This window comes from Tursiops truncatus, chromosome 1, assembly GCF_011762595.2.
Source record: "Tursiops truncatus isolate mTurTru1 chromosome 1, mTurTru1.mat.Y, whole genome shotgun sequence".
In the NCBI taxonomy this organism is placed as follows: Eukaryota; Metazoa; Chordata; class Mammalia; order Artiodactyla; family Delphinidae; genus Tursiops; species Tursiops truncatus.
In genome coordinates, this window is record NC_047034.1 from 70188313 (window position 1) to 70212242 (window position 23930).

The 23930-nt window shown below is 41.4% G+C and overlaps 1 protein-coding gene across 1 annotated transcript in view; it reads left to right on the top strand.

Annotated features, from left to right (window-relative positions):
• Positions 1-18262, top strand: part of CD5L (CD5 molecule like) — a 52016-nt gene extending 33754 nt beyond the window's left edge. The window contains exons 4-7 of the mRNA XM_033861075.2: positions 14613-14936; positions 15728-16045; positions 16600-16920; positions 18138-18262. Of these exons, the coding sequence (XP_033716966.1) occupies positions 14613-14936; positions 15728-16045; positions 16600-16920; positions 18138-18145 (971 nt within the window). The 3' untranslated portion in view covers positions 18146-18262. The remainder of the gene's footprint in view (positions 1-14612; positions 14937-15727; positions 16046-16599; positions 16921-18137) is intronic.
• The last annotated feature ends 5668 nt before the right edge of the window (positions 18263-23930 follow it).

Consider the following 23930-nt stretch of genomic DNA (forward strand, 5'->3'; position numbering starts at 1 on the left):
CAATCTTCTGGATCTGAGCCTTCACAGCTGGACCCTGCCCAGGGTGTGGTTCTTATGTTGGTGCGCTTCACTTTGAGTGAGACTTGGGCCTTAAATGGACTTTGCCATCTCCAGTTCTTAGTATCAGAGCCTCCAAGACTGGATAGAACTTTTTCAGATTTGAAGTCCCCCGGCTTGCTGAATTACCTCAGGGCAGGCAGCACAGAGCCTTTGCAAAGTTTTCCATACAAATGAGGCAAAACGACTACCCTGTTGCTACCAGCTGCCACCAAAACATCTCCATTATCTCCCTTGGATCTACAATTCACATCATGCCCTAATGTGGTGAAAATGTTTAGAATTTCTTGGGTACAAATTTCTCCCAAGATTTCCCTAGTAGCCAGTTGTTTTGCTAAATTACAGAAATATGTAAAATTTGTTGCTACTCTCAGTTACCCAATAGAGAAGACAGTGTTCACTGTTGGCTCATTCTCACCAAAACCACACTGATTTTCAGATCAGACATAAATTTTTCTTATGACTTTATCAAGGCTGAGAACTCAAAATTAAGATGTGATTGGTTATATAGATAAAAAGGACAGTTTAAATTCTTTCACATCTGAGTTGTGGTATGAAAGTTTTATTCTATCCTTCACATATGTCTGATATTGAAACTCAGTGTAAAGTACCCAATACCAGACTATACGTGTTTTCAAAATAAACATTTATTAGCATAAACCAGAGTTTTCATTTTGAATGGGAGTCACATTATGATCAGCATGCACTTTGTATCCTGTCCTTTTCTCCCCTGTAACCTGGACGGTGGTCATCTCTGCTGCAAACTTTGTTCTCCCAATGGCCAATTTTACAGTACTCATCTCTTCTTCTCATTTCCAAGGTAAACATCCTCTCCACAAAGCATTATTGAGTATAACTTTACTGAGTTTATTAAAGTTCAGTTTATTAACTTTCTTGGTAGGGTGCAAACAAATTAATTTTATTATTTCCAATAACTTACCCTAACTTTATTGAATCTTCTGGTTTTTCACCACTAAAAGAAATCTCTAGCACATCTTCTAAATTTTCCAATCACTTTCAGGTATCAATAAGTAGTCGTCTCCTCAGATAGTAAAAAAAAGAAAGAAAAGAAAAGAAAATGACAGGGAATTCCCTGGCAGTCCAGTGGTTAGGACTCCAGGCTTCCACTGCAGAGGGCACCTGTTCCATCCCTGGTCTGGGAACTAAGATCCCTCATGCCATGGCATGGCATGGCCAAAAATAAACATCAATCAATAAATAATTCTTTTATTTATTTTTAAAAAAAGAAAGGAAAATGATGGAACAAATCTGGTCCATTCTAGAACTTGACTTTCTCATCTGATGGTGTCTTCCTCACCCCTCTCTCAGCTTAGGGATGACTCCTATTTGGAAGTCTGCAGCAAGGAAATGAGATGTAATCAGTGTCATTTTTCTTTTTTTCTTCACTTTCTTCTCGATACATTAGCTGCTCTTTGGGACCCCTCAGGAAGTAAGGAGGAGCAGGGTAGGAAGAGTTAATGAAAAAAGACAAAGTCTTCTGTGAGGAGTGGGGCAGTTATATATTCTTGTCTTGTTCCTGATCTTAGAGAAAAAACTTTCAGCTTTTCACTGTTAAATATGATGTTAACTATGGGTTTTTCATATATATATATATATATATATATATATATATATATATATATATATATATGTCATATATATAATAAATAGATAGATAGATAGACAGGTATGACCTTTTTAATGTTAAGGTACATTCCATCTATATTTAATTTAAGAGTTTTTAACATGAAAGGATATCCAATTTTGTCATATGATTTTTCTGCATCGATTGAGATGATCAGACAACTTTTAATCTTCATTTTGTTTCTGAGCTGTATCACATTTCTTTTTAAAATTTATTTATTTTTGGCTATGTTGGGTCTTCATTGCTGCGTGCGGGCTTACTCTAGTTGCAGCTAGCAGGGGATACTCTTCATTGCAGTGCGCAGGCTTCTCATTGTGGTGGCTTCTCTTGTTGTGGAGCATGGGCTCTAGGCACGTGGGCTTCAGTCGTTGTGGCACAGGGGCTCAGTAGTTGTGGCTCACGGACTCTAGAGCTCAGGCTCAGTAATTATGACTCAGGGGCTTAGTTGTTCTACGGCATGTGGGATCTTCCCGGACCAGGCCTCAAACCCTTGCTGTATGCATTCGCAGGCAGATTCGTAAACACTGCACCACCACAGAAGTCCCTGTATCACATTTATTGATTTGTGTAATGTTGTGCTATCCTTGCACCCAGGGCTAAATTCCAGTTGATCATGGTATATGATCCTTTAATAATTTGTTGAATTCTGTTTGCTAGTATAAATTGTTGAGGATTTTTGCATCTATGTTTATCTGTGATATTGGTTGGTGATTTTCTTTTCTTGTAGTTTCCTTGTCTGTCTTTAGTCTCAGGGTAATGCTGGTCTTATAAAATGAATTTGAAAGTGTTACCTCCTCTTCAATCTTTTGGAAGAATTTGAGGAGGATTGGTATTAATTCTTCTTTAAATGTTTAGTAGAATTTTTCTATAAAGCCATCTGGTCCTCAACTTTTCTTTATGGGAAGTTTTGATTACTGATTCAATCTTTTCCATTGTTATTGGTTTCTTTAGGTTTTATATTTCTTCATTATTCAGTCTTTGTAGGTTGTATGTTTTAGGAATTTACTCATTTCTTCTGGGTTTTCTAATTTTTTGGCATATAATTGTTCATAGTAGTTTCTTATGATCCTTAGTATCTCTGTGTTATCAATTGTAATGTCTCCTCTTTCATCTGTGTTTTTATTTATTTGAGTCTTCTCTCTTTTTCCTTAGTCTAGCAAAAGTTTTGTCAGTTTTGTTTATCTATTTTACAAAACTAGCTCTTAGTTTCATTAATCTTTTTTTTAATCACCTTTCTAATCTCTATTTCATTGATTTCTGCTCTGATCTTTGTTATTTCTTACCTTCTACTAACTTTGGGCTTAGTTTGTTCTTTTTCTAGTTCTTTGAGGCCTAATATATGTTCTATCTTGGAGAATATTCTACATGCTATTGAGAAGAATGTGCTTTCTTCTGATGTTAAATGAAATGTTCTGCATATATCTATTAGGTTTGGTCTATTTGGTCTAATGTGTAGTTTACATCTGATATTTCCATATTGATTTTCTGTCTTGATGATTATCCATTGTTGAAAGTGAGGTATTGAAGTCCCCTATTATTATTATTTTTGGCTATGCTGTACAGCATGCAGGATCTTAGTTCCCCAACCAGGGATCAAACCCGTGCCCCCTGCAATGGAAGAGTGGAGTCCTAACCACTGGACTGTTGGGGAATTCCCCCCTACTACTATTGTTTTGCTGTCTAATTCTCCTTTCATATATGTAGATATTTATATCATAAATTTAGGTCCTACAATGTTGGCTACATAGATATTTACAATTGTTATATACTTTAAATTTTTTTTTTTTTTTTTTTACTGAAGTATAGTGATGAGGCAGCATAGTGCAGTGATGTCTAGTAACCCCTGGGAAACAGCCCAATCTGTGGCTGGTTCATCAGACAGCTCCTCTTGCTGTCTTCTCGTGGGCCCCATACTGACCATTTATCCTTATGCTACCAGAATATGGGCTTTTTTTTAAAACATGGGAATGTCTGTCTTTCATAGGGACTAGGTTTAGGATCAGGGATGTCCAGGGAACCAACTTTGGGGCACAGAAAAACTAATAAAGGCTAATTACTATTAGGAAATGAGCTGGCCTTCTGTGCTTGGTGCTTATCTGAGGAGTCACTCTATAAGCTACTTGCTTTGCTGTCATTTTTGATTTCCCATTTAAAAAAGGAACATGAAAGTAGATTAAGCAAGATTAAATTAGTTAAATAGTTATTCAATAAAAGGCAGAAATGAAAACTGATCATTCTAGCAAAAAAGGTATAAATCCTCTTCAACAGAACTACCCCAAAGGGTCAAAGTAACTTGTTCAAGGCCACATGGTTATTAAGTGACTGAGTTGGAATTTTAACTAGGTCCACTTGCCTCCAAAGCACATGCTCTTAGCCTTTGCACTGTAATGTCTCTTTCTAAGGATGATTCCAGGAAAGTCCAGAAAAGCAGGTTGAAGTGCCCTGGCCAGAGCACACACCAAGGACATAAGAACAGCTAGGGCCAGTTTTCTGCCAGCAGGAAGTGGACAGCCAGGAAGGATACACACAGGACAGCCAGGTTTACAGGTTTTCCTCCCTGCATACTCTACTCTTTTGGCTGCCATCACCCATTCTCCTCTCTCTTGGATTTCTTGCCTCTGGTACCTGAAGAGTGAGAGGCCATTAAGCCTTTATCACATCCTGAGAGAGGCCACAGCCCAGGTGTCCTGCCTGTCCTTCAGCATGAACAAGGACCCTCAGCCCAACAGAGGTGATGCTGGTATTTTAATAAGGATTTAGGATCTTTTTCCTGACCATGTTTAGAATATTTTTGCAATTTTGAGACTTGGTGGCAACAAAATAATTAATAATAATCACCCAACCATAAATAATGGAATCTATTAACAGGCCATATGAATAAACATCTGCAGTTATAGATCATGTCCTCTGGGACAATCTATTTTGTCTTCAGATTTTTCTCATGATGAGTTGAAAATAAATGTTTTCCAGAAGTGTCCATATGTAAGTCTTGCTATCTCCTCAGGAATACCACAAAGAAATTTTCTTCTAAATACCTGAAGACTGTGCTCATGCTCCCTCAATCCCAAGTCCTGGATCTATTCCTTATTTTGAGCTCCTTCTCCATCCTGGTCGCTATGGGAGAGGGAGGCAGATAAACAAATGAGAGCAACAGAAGGGAATCAGTGGTGCTATTTACAGGGGTTTACAGATGTACACAGGAAAGGACAGCCACACCGACCAGAAGCCTGATTTCAGATCAATTATTATAGAAAGGCAGCCTGTGAGCCCCAGTCATTCTGACAACCATCTCAGGATGTCAGTCTTTACCTTCTCCCACCCAGGAAGCATACGTCAGTGACTCTTACCTGTGAGTTCAGCCCCACCCAGTTCTAAAGCCAATCCTGCATGAGATAGGTGCACATTAAAAACCTTGTCCCGCCAAGAGTGACTGAAATGGGTCTTCCTGGAAAATATCTATCCCATTATTATGGTGGTAGACACCTGATTGACTTAGTATCCTATTAGCTCTTCAGATCATCCTTTGATTATGCACACCCCAGATAGACAGAGTAATTATTTCATGCCATTTTTTTCTCTTAGGGACTCTAAAGTCTCTATCCCCCAGCCCATACAAGACAATGTGGACATGATGGACAAGAGATATGTTTCTTTCTCTTTAAATTAATTAATTAATTAATTATATTTTTGGCTGCATTGGGTCTTCGTTATTGTGTGTGGACTTTCTCTAGTTGTGGCAAGCAGGGGCTACTCTTTGTTGTGGTGCACTGGCTTCTCCTTGCGGTGGCTTCTCTTGTTGCGGAGCACGGGCTCTAGGCATGTGTGCTTCAATAGGTGTGGTGCGTGGACTCAGTAGTTGTGGCTCATGGGCTCTAGAGTGCAGGCTCAGTAGTTGTGGCACATGGGCTTAGTTGCTCCACGGCATGTGGGATCTTCCCAGACCAGGGATCGAACCCATGTCCCCTGCATTGGCAGGAGGATTCTCAACCACTGAGCCACCAGGGAAGTCCCGAGATGATGTTTCTTATGGTTCTAACTGCTCAGTGATGTTCTTTGCCTGATAATATAATCATTTATTCATTCACAGAGTCAACAATCATTTATTCCATGTCAAACACTGGGAATGCAAGGGGAACAACTCAGATGGTTTCCTATTCTCACAGAGACCACTAATAATTGACGTATTCAGTTATTTGTCAGAGAGATTTCACCTTGATGCTAAACCAGCAGAGCATGTAGCTCATCCTTCATTACAGTATCCCAGAGAGGGTCTTCTATGTTCTTACGTGTGTTATATACTGATGTTCTTCAGACAATTATCTACTTCCACTGCTTTGGGCTTACCACTCCCTGCATCCCACCCCATCTTCTTCACCTGGATAAGCCTCCTACTGATAACCCCTTCTTAATTCCCTAAACTTCTCAGCTTCTGAAACTTCTACCTTCATTCTCTTTCAGTTCCCTGACTTGGGACTTGTCATTGCCCAGAACTGCTTCTCCTCTAAAACCCTAACCACTCCTCTCGAAATCTCTGAACAACTTGAACTTTCTATCAACTTTCACTTGAACTTTCTATCACTTTCCTTTTCCCCAGCCCTTCCTCAGTAAGATCCTCTTTCCTACCACTTATTTCTGTTTTCACTTTGTATCAACCCATTTTCTGATCTCTAAGTCTTGCCAGCCACTTGAGTTGCTTTCTCATCTCAAACTCCCTGACTCTGTCAGGCTCCCAACACACTTTTCTTACAAGGCTCCAACTTTGAATCGGTCAGGCTGATAATCTCACACTGACCTCTTGATTGTAGCTTGACAGGGCACATTGGTGCCGCTTAGCAAATGCAGGTTTTCAATCCAGTGCTTGTCTTTATCCAGGGTCTCCTTCCCTCTCAGTGATTATTTCAGACCCTTACCATTTTTCAGAAGCTTCCTCTCCAATCCAGACTCCCTGACTCCTGTTAAGCAACTTATCCTCCATTTCACCCCCAAAACACTATGAGGTGTAGTGCCCTATTTTCTACCTACCGTAGCTGACATTTATTTTTATTTTCACCTTCTGTCACATTTTTTCCTTCCAGAAATCTGGGAATCATCTTAAATGACTACTTACTCCTTATGGTCACATCCAAAGAGCAAAGTCTTCTTATAGATTCTACAATTAACTCTCTCTCATATCCATCCCCTCCCCTGGACACCCTTTGGCACCCTGACAGTTTAGACTCTCTTTTGCTCTCTCTGGACTGGTGCAGTGGTCTCTTCATGAATCTCCCTGACTCCAGACTTCCCCCATTCTAATTCCTCCTTCAGGCTGCAGTCAGAATGCATGCTCTAAAATGCATACCATCCTTCAATGGTTTTTTTGTTCCCTTAGCATAATGCTCTTTCTGATTGAAAAAGCTTCCTTTTCCTTTCTTCATGTTCTTGACTCTGTTAATAAAATACTATAGTTGGGAGAAAGCTTTTGTCTTTATTTTTTTCTCTCCTTTTCTTTCACTTAATCTTCTACATTATATGTGGAGAAATATATCTCAATTTTGAAGCCTGAGCTCTCTGGTGGATTTGTCTGCCCACAGGCCACATGAAGTCTTTTCTCCTCCACGGGTAAACTCAGTAGGGCAGGTCTGACTTCTGAAGGCTGAAGGTAAAAACATAGGATCTTGGATCCCAGTTGCAAACTAATCTAGATTCCTCAAAGTAAAGCTGATGTTTTGAGCCTTTTCTGAATTCTGTGTCTCTTACTGCAACATTTCAGAATCTGCAGAGGGTGGAATGTGAGTAATTAGCATTTACAAAACATTTATAATGGACTCTCCATCATCTGGATCCTATTGATACCTTCATATCACCTAGTGTCTTCACATTTCAACACCAATATCTCCTGACACCTGACCACCAAGCAGGCTGTGACCAGCCATATCAAACTACCTGTCATTGCTTAAATAGGTAATACTGTTTCATTTGTCTGCATATGCACAGCAAAGTCTTTTCCCATTCTGATTCTCCATGCTACTCATCCTTTAATTCCTGTTCAAGTGTCATCATCTCTCTAAAGTCTATTATTTGCACCAAGTCAAGGTGACCATTTCCTCCACTGTGTTCCCAAAGTTTCTTATACTTTCGTCTCTTACAGCTGTTTTTACGTGCTATTACAATTACTAGACCATATCATTTTGCAGCACCAAACTCTCCCTTATTCATCAATGTACCCCCTTGACCCATCGCATTCACCTAACACACATGGCAGCTAAAAAATTTCTACTGAATATAATAATATGGAAGTTATAGGAAGAAAAACAGGATTAAAAATAAATACCTATAATGAACCAATCTTTGTATAGAGTGATCCAAATATTACAAAGAAGCTAAGATGTTTCATTATAGAGACAAAATTACCCTGTTTGAAATAGTAGGGAGTGATGTTAGCATATGTAGTTGAGTTCTTGAGTAGTCTAGAGTTGAATAGCTCTTGAAGCAAAGCTACACTTAAGGGCTTCCCTGGTGGCGCAGTGGTTGAGAGTTTGCCTGCCGATGCAGGGGACACGGGTTCGTGACCCGGTCCGGGAAGATCCCACATGCTGTGGAGCGGCTAGGCCCGTGAGCCATGGCCACTGAGCCTGCGCATCCGGAGCCTGTGCTCCGCAACGAGAGAGGCCACAACAATGAGAGGCCCGCGTACCGCAAAAACAAAAACAAAAACAAAAAAGCTATACTTAATAGCAAGGCAGGGGGACCTGGGAATACTGAGGGTCTTGCTACTCAATCCCTGCCCACCATATCTTAGACTTAAGAACAACTTGATTTCATTACCATAAGGACCTGTTTCCCTTCAACTTCCAAAGATGGGCATAAATGAGGACAAGTATAGAAGAAAAGCAGACCCAAGTCCTAGGTCCTCTGCTTATCACTGGAAAAGCTGGTTTGAAGGAAATAAATCCAGCCCTATTTGCAGAGACTGACACCTTGACTCTGGATTACCATCTTGACTCTGGATCATGGTGCCCACAAGGGCAACTCTGGAGTTGTTCTGTGATCTCTGGCTTCTATATTTTCTGGTCACTTCCACCTGGAAGGAGAGAATTGAAAATGGCCTATTGCCCCCCACACACCATACATGGGGGACAAGCATTGCTTGATATTCTAATGTGAAGTGACCCCATTCTTGGTACTTGCCTTTCCTTATGGGAGTTGTTTCCCCTGTTTACATAGTGAAGGGACTGAAGCAGAGACTGATGGAGCTGGGATTACAGCTGAACCAAATCATAACAGCTTGGGAATATTTTGTTTGTTTTCTTTGGTTTTCAGCATCTTTCTGCCAGTTCCGGCCACCTCCCGTTCTCTGGGGACATGCTGAATTCAGCAAGTCCAGCTCTATCAGTTCTGCCCCCTGAGCCCATTGGTTTCTGGTCATATGATAAAGCCTCTGGTGCAGGCAGGACCTTCCTCCTTCCCTCCTCCCAGCACACTTGCAACCAAAGCTGAATATTGCTGTTCTGGGGCTTCCTGCCAGCCTTACGATTCAGCTCACCATCTCCAGCTACCTGGGTCATGGCTTTGCTATTCTTCTTGATCCTTGGTGAGTATTTCTGCTCCTTTTGGTCTAGGCTTCAGAATACTCTGGAACTTTGATTGGGGGAATCCTCTCCTTGCCCATCTGGTGCAGATCTATGTATCATTCAAGGAAAGGCTCTTCCTTGCTCTCCTCCTTTCTCTATACCTGGCAATTATTCTAAATCCCCAAAGCCACTTAATCTATACCCAATTTATAATCCACCTTGATTACCAGAAAATTTCCTATTTCCCTATATTTGCACTAACAAATTTGTACATAAATTTTCCTAAATGCACTATTTATAAAAAGACAAATAAATGGACCAAGGTTAGCAGCAGATAAAGCAAGAAAAGGAAGTAGAACTGCAGGACAAACAACTTTCATTTATCATATTGTGTTTCATTTATCAAATGTGTTACATATAATGTTTCACTAGCTTTTCCCAGTTTCTTATTGCTTAGATTAATTTAGAGTAAATGGGGATTTTGGAATCAAAGAGATCTGAGTTTCAATCCTTGCTCTTTGATTTCTTAGCTGTCTGAATTTTAAAGTTACTGTATCTCTCTGAAATCTCATTCTCATCTATGAAATAAAGATAATGGTATGTTCCTCAGACGTTTGTTAGGCACGTTTTCACAAGATAACAGTGCCTGCTAGGTCCCTTCCCTAATCAATCACATCCATTTTAATTATCTTGTTGATCCAGTACATCACTGAAGCCCACACTGGTTTCTCAGTTGGACACTTGTGTGCTCTATGCAGGGTGCTGGCCACATGCTTAAACATCTATATACCCCTTATATCACCTAACAGATTGTCCCACCCATTATGAAGGTGCTGTTGAATTTCTCAGACTTACCTTCAGTCACACCTCCTTCATGAAGCTTTCCTTATCTGTGACACCCATAGTCATCCACCCTGCTACAGAGTATTCAAGTCACTTTTGGGCTATGTCACTTTCACACCTACATATCAGGTTCATCACATTCAGTTTCCTTTGCATGTACACATGTTTTGTGCTCTTTATTAGACATGTAGGGTGTTATGTATAATATAATTTTGAGTTTTAGACAATTGCACACAAGGTCTCGTTGAGTCTGGGAGTGGCCATATCCTGAAAACTAAGGACATGGGGTTATTAAGAAATTATTTGGAAAGCAAGTATTTGGAAGAAAATATTCCAGGACAAGCCAATGAAATACATAGATTTACCTAAAAAGCTCTAGGCTGGAAGTCCAAAGATATTGACTCCTTCAGAAAGATCCTATAAGATGGGATGGCAGGCGGGGTTGGGAATGATGAGTTCTGCAGTTCAAAGGCCACTGACATGCAACAGGTTTCAGGACTCTCTCTACAGCATTAGGAGGGAGCCTAATGAATAGAAGAGTCTGATCATGTAGACATCCTGTAGGGAGAAACTCTGGTGGTTCAAAGATGTGCTGGTGCTTAAACCTGGAAGTTTGGAACTCAATGTAGAACTGCTTTCTGACCTATTAATCAGGATTCAGCAAACTACAGCCTGCAAACTAAGAATGGATTTTACATTTTTAAATGGTGGAAAAAAATCAAAAGAAGAATAATATTTTGTGACACATGAAAATATGTCAATTTCGTTGTCCATAAATAAAGGTTTATTGGAACACAGCCATGCTCATTCATTTATATATATATGGCTGCACTAATGCTACAATGACAGAGTCGAGTAGTTAAAACAGACTATATGGCCCACAAAGCCTAAAATATTTACAATCTGTCCCTTTACAGAAGAAGTTTGCTGACCCTGGTCTAAATGCTGTGTCAGTGAACACAGACATATCCTGCCATTTTTCCCTATGCTCTGTGCTGTTTCCTATGACATTTTTATCTTCCCCAACCAGTGTGTCTGCCCGGAGACCTCTAGCATGCTTTCCTTTTGAGCCCAGATGCTGCATCACCACACTTTTACTTTAGGTGGTAATCACCAATCAGTCTAATTGACTAGAATAGAAAACCAAATCCATCCATGCCTGGGGTAGAGCCAACATCAGATGTAAAGGGAACATGATGGGTCAGTTAGCTATGGTAGAACTGGTTTTGTGGTTCCTAGTCAGTGTCCATGTGCCCTTAGAGACTGGTCATTCCAGGAAGAAAAGGTCCCAACAAGGACTAACTTTGGAGGCTGTGTATTTACCACCCTAACTGTCCCACAAAGTTTGGCAAAGACTTTCTAGAGAGTTGCATTTTTGAACAAAGCCTTGGAAATTGACTACATGATCTCATTCACTTCTATCTTTTTTCCTCAGCCTTTTGTACTGGACTTGGCCTCTCAGGTAAGATTTTTGGGTTCCTAAGAGGGAGGACTTTAAGCTCTGGAGAGTGGAAATTCTGAAACTTCTCTGGGCCATGGAGAGAGCCTCTGGTTCAAAAAAGCCCAAGTAGATTTCCTTTCTGGTTTCCCAACCCACCCACTCAGTCTTATGTGGGTAGATTTCCACATAAGAAAAAAGTTGGGTGGTTTATCTTGCAAAGGGATTCCTTTCCACTTGGCTTCTGTGACCCAAGGCTCTCGGCCACATCTAAGTAGCAGATGGCTTTGTTTCAGGCTCAGAAGACACCTCACCCCCTGGGAAACAAACTTCCTTTTGCCCTGCTGAATTCTACCATTTCCAGTTCTCTCTGCTAGCTTTAATGGTACCATTGAACTAGAAATGCATCAGCTTCTGTGCAGCATATGGCTTCACCAGCAAAGTGCAGGTTGGATTTCAGCCACCATTTCTGTGAGGAGTCTTTGGGCGGAGCACAAACAGCTCAACTGAGGAGAGAAAGGGGCTGCACAGAGAGAATTAGTCTGTGGGAGAGGAAGGCTCTGATGGTCCAAAATCAAGGGGATTGGCTGTGGATTATGAGTTTCTTTGACATTATCCCTTCAGCCTAGTCTTTCTCTTGATAGTAGAGGCTTTACCAGAGAGGGGCAGCTACAAACTCCTCTATGAATGTGGAGGATTTTACACCCTGATAGATGCAGTTTGATTCCTTAAAGGAGTGCTGCTTCTGGGTTTCAGTCCAATACTCAGATTACTTGGTCCTTCTTCTCTGACCTCCAGGGCTATCCCTTACTGCAAGTGCCGGGAGACACCTGCTCTCTTTATAGCCTTCTCACATCCTAAGATGTTTCTCCTCCACCCCTGGGTCCCTCTTTCAAGACCTCAGCTAATAAAGTAAGCTAACACACTGCCTAGGACACACTGCCCTGACGAGCCCCTCTGTTCTTCTCTCTAGCTTTCAAGTCTTTTCTCAGACCTTCTCTCCCCTCAAGCTGGATTTCTTTTATACTTATTCTGTGTTCCTCTCTCTCTCTCATTGTCTCTCTGTCTATTTTTTTTTTTTTTTTTTTTTTTTTTTTTGTGGTACGCGGGCCTCTCACTGTTGTGGCCTCTCCCGTTTCGGAGCACAGGCTCCGGACGCGCAGGCTCAGCGGCCATGGCTCATGGGTGCAGCCGCTCCGCGGCATGTGGGATCTTCCCGGACCGGGGCACGAACCCGTGTCCCCTGCATCGGCAGGCGGACTCTCAACCACTGCGCCACCAGGGAAGCCCTCTCTGTCTATTTTTAAAAACATATTTCTTCTTTCTTAGGAGGTGTTCTAGTCCTCCACTTCATGAAAATGAACATTTATTTAATACCAGAGTTTTATCATTCAAAATAAAATGAAATAACATATGCATGATTCTGATAGCTAATATTTGCTGGAGTACACAATAATGCCTATCCAAGCTCTAATCTTAGTTACAATGACCCAAAAATTATTCCTAGATGACTCTTCTTGAATTATATTTGTACTCAGATATACATGCCTTAAACTTTGGTGTGCAAAAATGGAGACTTTTCTTAGTTTTTATAGTTTTATTTTAATTTCTATCTCTAACCTCCATTCTTCATATTGCTTCCCTCAAGAAATTATGGAAGAAAAGGAGAAGAACAAAAACAAATGAACAAACCAAACATAAACTTCCCAGTGTGATTTAAAATCATGTCAGACTTTTTTCACTCAATAGCTTCTTCTGGGGTTGATGCCAAGTTCTAGGGAGTTTATGCAGAGTTGAGACAAGGTAGGCAGTGGAAAATCTTGTCCTGAGAAATTGTATTCCATTTTTGCAGGGATCTGGGTCATTCCATGTGGCCCATGTTGTCACATGTTATACTGTTCATATTCTAACAGATCACAGACCACCAGTCTGAATGTGGCCCCTCCAGGTTCAACAGACCTCTCCATGGATGCATGGCAAATTTAGGTTTTTTTCTCACTCTATCAGTCTGGGGCTGAGAGGACTTGGTGGGATTGCCTCAAGCCTATTAAATATAATCTCTTTGAGGGCAACAATGCTAACTATCTTGTCATCACTATTCTCTGAGTTCATAAAACAATACCTGGAATGTAGTATCCAGAAGTTTATTTCCTGGTGGGCTCTTCCCTGGGCTCCCTACACAACCATCTCTACTCCATGTCTAAGTCTTAGTAGAAGGGAAAGAATTTCTATTAGTCTTTTCTACCTCACAGTTGTAGTCAAGAAGTAGAAACACATCCTGGATTCCTCAGAAATTATCTGGAGGCTCTGTGAAGCATATCTCCTACTCCCAACCCCTTGAATCCTCTAGACTCAGTTTTGGGGCCCTGAGACTCTGAGGCTCCGATTCTTCCTTTGCCCAGTATTCTCTGTATTTCTTCTGAGCTGGGTTCTTGGACATGGGAAAATGTCATAGAAGTAGCAAGGATGAGTGGTGGTGGATCATTGATACTGGGAGAGAGAGTTAGGTTGTTCAGCGCAAATTATATCCAGACACCTTGCCTCAATCTAACTGCCATGGGGGGAGACAGAGTCATGAGGAAGAAAGGACAAAAACAGATATCATCTCTACACTCCTGTTCTGACCTGGGTTTTCCACTATTTGACAGTGTGGCCATATGACCTTGAATTTCATGAGGATCATTTTCTTCATCAGTGAAATGGTGGGGTAGACTTGATGATCTCTATAGGTCCTTCTTATCCTGACCGCCAGCGATTCTAAAAACTCTGCTGGATGTTCAACCAACCTCTTTCTCTTAATCTTCAAACACCTAGATATGACCGCTGGTTTTCAAAAACTAGCAGTCATATCTAGGTGTCTTGAAATGGAGTTTCTTGGTAGGGTACAATTAAGAGTGTAGCAGGGCTAGAACTCAGAGATGGAGTTCTGAAGCTCCTCTTCCCTTTTGGCCCCTCCTTTCTCATCCCTCAATTTTCCATGCACTGGAAGTGGTGGAAGAATTCTAAGAAGACTGCATACATGCCTGAGTACTCTCTGGGCTCCTCCCAGATCTCCAGCCAATATCTCATTTCTTTGCAGAGTCTTCATCCAGAACGCGACTGGTGGGAGGTCGCCATCGCTGTGAAGGGCGGGTGGAAGTGGAACGGGACGGCCAGTGGGGCACCGTGTGTGATGACGGCTGGGACATGAAAGATGTGGAAGTGGTGTGCCGGGAGCTGGGCTGTGGAGCAGCCACAGGGACACCCAGTGGTACTTTATATAAGCCGTTGGCAGAAAAAGACCAAAAAGTCCTCATCCAAGCGGTCAACTGCAGTGGGATGGAAAGTAAACTGATTCATTGTGAGCAAGAGGAAGATGTTTTTGATTGCTCCCACAATGAGGATGCAGGGGTTATGTGTGAAAGTGAGTATGGCAGGGCTCAAGAACTATCTGCCAGCTGCCCACACCCCACATGACCACTCTTTGTCCTTATTCTCCACCATGAACTAATGGCTAATTGGCTCCTTGTCCTTCACATCTTACACTTCCTCAGTTGTGGACACTGGAGACAAACATTATCCTCAGGTAGAATTGCTACTCATCCTTGGTTGAGCTAATGATTTTCTCTTAGTTTCAATCTATATGAGAACCTGTTTCTCTTCTTCACACACACAAACATGCACAAATCCAACAACCACTAAACATTTGCATCTAGAGCTCAGGTGGAGTTATGGGGAAGAAATGAGCTCCCAAAGTATAATGCATGCTTTTTCAGTTCTCAAGGGGTCCACCATCTAGCTAGGTAGACAGGAGACACTCATAGGAAACCAACACACAACAACTGTGTGTATATCTATCTAGCTATATATATACACACACATACATATATATGTGAATATATATATATATATATATAATTGTTGTTGTTGTTGTATTCCTTTGCTCCATTCATATATTTGCTTTCTATGTATTAATAATTTCTCTCTCTGTGTCTATCTCCTCCTCCATTAGACTGTGATTTGGCTAAAGGACTAGTTCATGTCTTCTCTTTGTTACCCCACAGTTTGTTATCAGATAAACAATCACTAAATGCTTGCGCCCTGATACTGAGGTCTCATTCTTATTTCTTAGAAAAATTCAGTGTTAGGAGCCCCCTTTTCTGGGAAAGATGTGTTCTTACAAAGAGCAGACGCTTCATCTTTCTTTTCCCATAGTTCCAGAGACTGTGCGGCTGGTTGGTGGCCCTGGTCGCTGCAAAGGGCGAGTGGAGGTGAAGCACCGAGAGCAATGGGGCACCGTGTGCAAGGCAGGCTGGAATCTCTCAGCCGCGAAGGTGGTGTGCCGGCAGCTGGGGTGTGGGAGGGCCACACTGACCCAAAGATGCTGCAACAAGGATACACAGGGCCAAGGGCCCATCTGGCTGAGCAAGGTGTCATGCTCAGGACAAGAAGGAAACCTTCATGATTGCCCTTCTGGGCTCTGGGGGAACAATAACTGCACCCATGATGAGGACACATGGGTCGAATGCGAAGGTAATGCCTATAAGTCCAGCGACTAGGTTCATTCATGAATTTGATTAAATGGAATTCTATTCAACCAATGTTTACAGAGAACTACTCATGCATCACATAACCATGGCAAAGTTATTTAAGTGTGCTGCTCATCAATTGTCTTGTTTTTAAAATGGAGATAATGATACTTACCTTTGTATATGAAAATGCTTTAAATGATATTAAGCGATGTATTAATATGAACTATTATTATATTGAATTCTATATAATAGGAAAAGGACACACCATTCCATGTACTTGTTGAAGTCTCCAATTTTAAAAAACGACTAGAAAGTCATTCATAAATATTAGATTTTTATAAAATAAATGGGAAAGTGAAAAGATCTTAGTTAAGGAAACAGTCCTGGGCCACATGGATTGGAACCTAGAGCAAGGGCTATAATCACAGAAACTAATCATATAATCACAGAAACACAGGTAAAGAGTTTCAAAAGTGCTGATGGGATTTGAATGAGGATGTAGATGATGTTATTTTTTCTTCTTTCCATGCCTCTCTCCATCCCCTGACCCTGCAGATTCCTTTGACTTGAGGCTGGTAGGAGGAGACACCCGCTGCTCTGGGAGACTGGAGGTGCTGCACAAGGGCGAATGGGGCTCTGTCTGTGATGATGGCTGGGGAGAAAAGGAGGAACAGGTGGTGTGCAAGCAACTGGGCTGTGGGGAGTCAATCTTTCTATCTGCCAAAGCCCGGAGAAACTTTGGCCTTGGAGCTGGCCGCATCTGGCTAGATGATGTTCATTGCTCAGGGAAGGAGCAGTCCCTGGAGCAATGTCGGCACAGGTTCTGGGGGCATCACAACTGCAACCACAAGGAAGATGTGGCCGTGACCTGCTTAGGTAAGTCCTGTAGATGGAACCCAAGGGGACTGACATTGAGGGAGTTGAAGAAGAGTGTGGTGGGGGTGAACTCTGAGGATAAGGGTTATTCTACCAGTGCCATACAGCTGCCCATAATTGTCACCTACTTTGTGTGTTCTTCAAGGAATTTAATTGAGACATTCTAGTAGTGAATAGAATGATAATAATAATAATAAACCCCATACCATACAGTTATTGAATATGAGAACAAAAAGCATTTTGAAAATTATTGAATTAACACTTTTATGTTAAACATGAAGAAAGTAAGAGTCAGTCAATAAGTAACTTTCCAAAATCATAAAAATTGTTTTCAAATGATAGGGCAGAACTAAAATGACCAGTATTGACTCTTAACTCAGAATTAGTTGTCTTAGATGACCTCAGTCCTCAAACTCTAAGTTTAAACTATAGAAAATTGTCCCATCTCATTCTACCTATTGTCACTCCCCAGATATTAAGTTAACCTGTGGGAATGGGGCTGGGCTGGGGGGCTCTTTGGGAATGCCCATGAGTGTCTTTCTAGAGAAGCCAGGATACTAACCCTGAACTGTAGACCTCTATGGGGGAGTGAAGGAAGAGATCCTGTCCCCGATGTGAGTCCGGAAATGCAAGCATAGCCATTGGGTGACTGACTCAAGAGAGTCACAGTTCTGAAGCCCAGCTTTTTAATCAGGGTGGGAAACTGGCATGCAGGGCTGCCTGGTTAAATGCTCAGCTATGGAACTGGGTAAGAGCTGATAGTGGACCAAAGATATGAAGAGCAGCTAGTGCCCAGAAAAGGAGGGCTTTAGTGACAGAAGGCTAGGGTTTGAGCCTTGCTGCTGCCATTCTGAGGCTAGTTAATCTTAGATAGTCACTTAACTACTCAAGACCTCAGTATTTTCACTGTTAAAAAGGGAGACACTCGTCCCATTCCTCTTGAAGAGTTTTGTGATTGTGTGAGGGTGAGAAGTGTTAATATATGTGAATACTGTTTGTGACTCATAGGGGAGCTGGTTGAATTAAGTGCCTGGGACACTGTACCAGATTCTGACATGGTCCACATCAGTGTGAGATATGTGTGTGATTAGGTCTGGGAGGGTCTCTGTTTCCTATTCTGGAACCCAGTCTTCTTTCTTGGCCTCTTTGGGTCTGAATGAAATAATCCCCTCTTGGCATGTCCCCATCCTTACTGTACATTCTTCTTCTCTTTACAGAACTGTAGCCTGGCCTTCTTGATGCTTGACCTGATCCCTGCAGGATCCCTGTGTCTTTTGCTTTCTTCTGGGCCAGAATGGCCTGGCATGAGCACTGAGACTGCAGGCTTAGCTACCACTCCCTCAGCCCCTCAGCAGGAATCTGAACACTCTGCTTATACTTTGCTCTCAGAGCCAAGCACCCCTATCATTGCCTGGAGATATGAGTTGTTGAATTCTCTCTTGCTGGGGAAGATGAGCTCCCAGTCGCCCTCTCCTCACTGCTGACCCTTTGGCATCGGTTCTGGCTTCTCCTGCTTCTTCTCAACCAGCCTGGCATTCCCAGGCCTGTTACTTTGACCACACAGGCCCTTTTCAAGACAAGATCTATGTCTGTAAAGAACATGAAAGGAATGAGACAACAAAAGAACATTTGAAGGGGAATATGGGTTAACAATTACATGAAAGTTGGGGGAAAGCTTAGAGTCTTTTTGAACGCTTTTTCTTAACCTTCAGGTGATCACAACAATTAACATCTGAATATTCTCCTATTCTTTGATGAGAGTAGACCATTCTTTCAAGAGCAGTGCAGTATCATGTAATCCTAGACCTTTTCATGACACTTGGAAAAAAAGATCACACTCCCTGAATGCCCATAATAAAATATCTTTGTTGACCATCCATATACATCTTGCCAACATGGTGTACATTGAACAAGAAGAATCTCATAAATTCACTATAATTTTTCCAAGGAAAAATGTATTGGCTATGGAGCTGCCACTAGGAGAAGGGAAAGGAAGAGATGCAGAAAGAGTTTAGGGAGGTCCAGAGTCATGCCTCATGCCAACCAGATGATATAATTTTAATTCTGTCAACTCGGACTTTAGGATCTGCAAGTCTGAGGCAAGATAGAATGATACTAAGGAGAGAATCATGACTTAATTCTAAAAACTGACAACTTTAGATTCTGAGGCCGAGTCGAGTACCTGTAATATGCCTACCTTTATGCTTTCTAATAAAGTAGTTCTCACAGTCTCAACAGTTGCCTCTCTCTGTGATATACTCTTTCTACCCAAGAGGAAGCAGGTGTCTCAGCTTTACAGGGATGACCTTTTAGGCAGGATTAGGTAGAAGATGCAATCTGCCAGCAGATGCAATCTTATGTGTAATATAGCTTTCTCCTCTGGATGGAGAACTTTCTCCCTGTCTATTTCCTATAATGGGAAAATATGTAAAGAAACCTAGCTTCATAGAAGAGAAGAAAATGCCTTAACAGACATTTTGAGATCTATCCTGTCTACTCAAAGAGATTTTGCCTTTAACTGATCAGTTATCTCAGGTCCTCCTGATTTTCCCTACAGACTAGTATCATGTTCCCTAAACCACACAGTATTATATCTAGAATCTAGAGGCCTGCTGAACTGCCTTGATTGAGTCATTGGAAAGCTCTCTTATCCTAAGTAGAGTAGAACAGGGTTGGCATTTCACAAAAGGAACTTTGATTTCGCCTTAATTTCTACACTAAAATTTCTTTTGTAAAATTCCTACTTAACAAGACCCCTGAGAACAAATTAGATAAAAATAATACCTCTTAGAGGAGGCCGGGTGATCCAACGCAGAACGCAAGACATGACAGTAGCCTAATAGGTAGCATTGGACATCTAATAAGAATGTGTCACTTAAATAGAGGAAACTGAGAAGCTGAAAGTCAAAGTTGACACTAGCCTATTAGCACTGTCCAGGAGAAAGTTGTTCCCTGACCCAAGAATATGGCTGTTTATCTTGATTTCCAAAGTGGACATGGATGAAATAGTATATCAGAGCCTGAAGAAGTTAGCATAGTGACAGTGACTGACAGTGCTCACAAATATTCATGTTTGTTTCTTCTTCCTGGACATGCCACTAGTCTATCCCAAGTTTGTCTTATAGAAGATACCCCAACCAGACTCCTGCCCCAACCCTAGCAAAGAAGTGCAGTAAACTGGAGCTCTTCATTCAATGAGAATTTTACCCATTGGGTATTTTAGAAGTTGCCAGTTGGCATACACCTTATCCTCCAAGTACCTGTCCTGTAAGCAGCCTCTCCTGACCCTTGCCCAGTTCCAGATCCCTAGCTACTCACGAAGTGCTCAGCATGCACTTGCTAACTACACCTTCTTACAAGAGTCCTGGGCAGCAATGGGCCTCCAGGTCTGTGGAGCCAGAGCCTAACACTAAGCACCTACATAATCTCCAGTGGGGAGGGGACCCACCACTGGGAGTTTACCCTGAGGCTGCAGCTGCAAATTGGCCACAATCAATCTCCATTTGGACTTGCTGCCTGATGGTCCCAGGCTTCTCAAGTAACTAGGGCTCCCAGGTGTCCCTTTGATCTAAGTGGGACCATATGTCTCATTCTCACAGTGGAAATAATTTATGACACTTTCATATCAAGGCAGTTAACAATAGTGTGCCTTCTCAATGCTCTTTCTCTCCTTACCTGCTGGCTTGTTAGAGAAGACCCCAAAGACCTAGGGGAGGGCAGACCCAGAAGATGGAAGGAGCCTGGATCTCTGAATGACAGTGTGGATCTCTGAATGACACACACTCTGCTGATTGTGTCATGAATAAGAAATAAAGCTTATTTGTGTTAAGTCACTGAGGTGTTGAGGAGGTTTTTACAGCAATTAGTTTAGCCGGAGTAAAACAGATATAAATAGTATTTTAAAAAATCAATTGCATTCCTTCAAAGCTCACCAAAAAAATTTCTGATGATCATTTGGCTTCCTCTAAAGCTCCTAGATATCTAATATTCCATGCTAATCAGGAAATGTGAGACTTGGCTCACTCACTTTATTTTTACTATAAATTATATTTTATTTTGGATATTTATTTTTGATGGTCTTCTGACCCACACCCTCCCACACATATGTTTTTTTCTAAAAACTATGCAAGATGCTCCTGGAGAATTCCTTGCCAACATTATTTGTTGTGTATCTTAAGACTTTATTATTTTTTTTAAGAACAATTTTAGGTTCACAACAAAACACAGTGGAAGGTACAAAGATTTCCCATACACCTCCTGCTCTCACATATGCATAACTTGCCCCATTCTCAACATTCCCAATAGAGTAGTATATTTGAACCTACACTGAAATATCATTATCTCTCAGATTCCATAGTTTACATTAGGGTTCACTCTTGATGTTGTTCTATGGGTCTGGATAAATTTATAAATGTGTATTCACCATTAGAGTATCATACAGAATAGTTTTACTACCTAAAATCCTATGTGCTCTGCCTATTCATCCCTCATGCCCCTCTAACCTCTAGCAACCACTGATCCTTTTATTGTCTCCATAGTTTTACCTTTTCCAGAAAGTCATATTATTGGAATTGTACAGTATATAACCTTCTCAGATTGGTTTCTTTCACTTAGTAATATGTATTTAAGTTTCCTCCGTGTCTTTTCATGACTTGATAGCTCATTTCTTTTATTTATTTATTTAAAACTTTTTTTGTATTATTTTACAATCTACTTCTAAAATTTTTTTTTCAATTTTTTATTTATTTATTTATTTTTGGCTGCGTTGGGTCTTCGTTGCTGCACGTGGGCTTTCTCTATTTGCAATGTGCGGGCTTCTCATTGTGGTGGCTCTAGGCACACAGGCTCAGTAGTTGTGGCTCGCAGGCTCAGTATTTGTGGTGCAGGGACTTACTTGCTCCACAGCATGTGGGATTTTCCTGGACCAGGGCTCGAACCTGTGTTCCCTGCATTGGCAGGCGGATCCTTAATCACTGTGCCACCAGGGAAGCCCTCATTTCTTTTTAGCACTAACATTCCATTGTCTGGATGTACCACTTTGTTTTTTGTATCCATTTATCTAGTGAACGACATCTTGGTGCTTCCAAGTTTTGACAATCATAAATAAAGCTGCTATAAACATCTGTGTGCAGATTTTTGTGTGGACATAAGTTTTAAACTCTTTTGGGTAAATACTAAGGAGCATTTTTCAACAATATGAGCATGCCATTCTGGCTACAGTTGATTGATACCAAGAGTGGGCTTATGTCCAAGCTAGATCAATCAACCCTTCCCAGGAGACAGGAACTCTGATTGAAATCAGGTTAGTTTCTCCAAGTAGCTAGACTTGTAACAAATTAACCCAGGAGCTGTGGGTGGCCATTTTCCACATAGATCAGAGAATGAGAGGAAGCCCTTCCGCAGAGATACAAGAAATGAACGAACGAGATGCACAGAGAGGGACATAGATGAGAGACAAAGAACCCGAACAACATTTTCAATTTCTGGTTCTCATCTTTTCCTGGAATCCAACTGCATTCCTGGTCTTGGGTTCTGTGACAAACTGTTGTAGGTTTATAATATATGTATATTACATATCATGATATGTAATATATATTATAGTATACATATTAATACATATTAAATTTTTATTGAATTATCTCATTTTTTTTCTTTTTTTGGGGGGGCTGCATCAGGTCTTAGCTGTGGCATGCAGGATCTTTCATTTCGGTGCATGGGCTTCTCTCTAGTTGTGGCACACAGGCTCCAGAGCACGTGGGCACTGTAGTTTGTGGCATGTGGGCTCTCTAATTGAGGCGTGTGGGCTCAGTAGTTGCAGCACATGGGCTTAGTTGCCCCGCAGCATGTGGGATCTTAGTTCCCCAACCAGGGATCGAACACTCATCCTCTGCATTGGAAGGCTGATTCTTTACCACTGGACTATGAGGGAAGTCCCTATCTCATTGCTTTTTGTATTTCTAACCATAATAACCCTAACCAATTTTCCTGTTTTAACTTAATAATGTGGTAATTTACCTGTCCTGTGTAAGTTTAGTTAGATAAGCCCATTTATCAGTAATGAATCAATTCTCACTGCATTTATAAAATCAAGTTTATGGATCTGAAAAGATGAGGACTAAGGTCTATAACAGAGGTACCACTACAAAGTATTACCCTTGAGTGATTCTGATCGGTTGGATGACCAATCAACTTGTTTACACAGGTGACATTTATAGCTCATGCCCTCCTTATTAAAACACAGATGAATTGAGGTACTGTCATCAAGATGGCGACATAGGTCATTCCAGACTTCAGTCCTCATAAGAAAAACAGCTAGCAACTATCCATAGATAAGAACGTCATTGTGAAAATTCCAGAACCTGGAGGTGAGGCTGAAAAAGAACCCCTGGACCACAGAGACTGAGAAGGACTACATTAGAAGGGTAAAGGAGCAGTTTCACTTTGCATCATCCCTCCCCTAGGCTGCCACTGTGCCACACTGAGAGGGTCTCCCTGAGCCTGTGGTTTCTCCAGTAGGAAAAGAGAGCCCAAGGTGGGTATCCAGCTCCCCAGCATTGCGAGATGCTTCGCAGGAGTCCCGCTCAGATCTTGCCTCATGGGATTCACTTAGGTCCTCAGTATTTCTTCATCAGGACCACCCAGTAATCTATTCTGAGGGGAAGGTCACCTAGACCTAAAGCAATCAGTAAGATGGGCCCACAATTTTATTTAAATTCATGAAGATGCTCTGAAAGTTGTAAGAATGTCCTCATCTCATGATGTCCTCCTAATGCAGGACTTAGATCCAAAACGCTCCTTGGAGGTGCGTGGGAAACTAGATAATGTCACTTTTATTCTTCCCCTAACCCATGCTTTCCCCTCCTTGGGTTTCTTCTTCTTTTTTTTTTTTTTTAATATTTATTTATTTATTTACCTTTTTTTTGTTGTTGTGCTGGGCCTTAGTTGTGGCAGACGGGCTCCTCAGTTGAGACTCCAAGGCTCCTTAGTTGAGGCTTGCTGGCTCCTTAGTT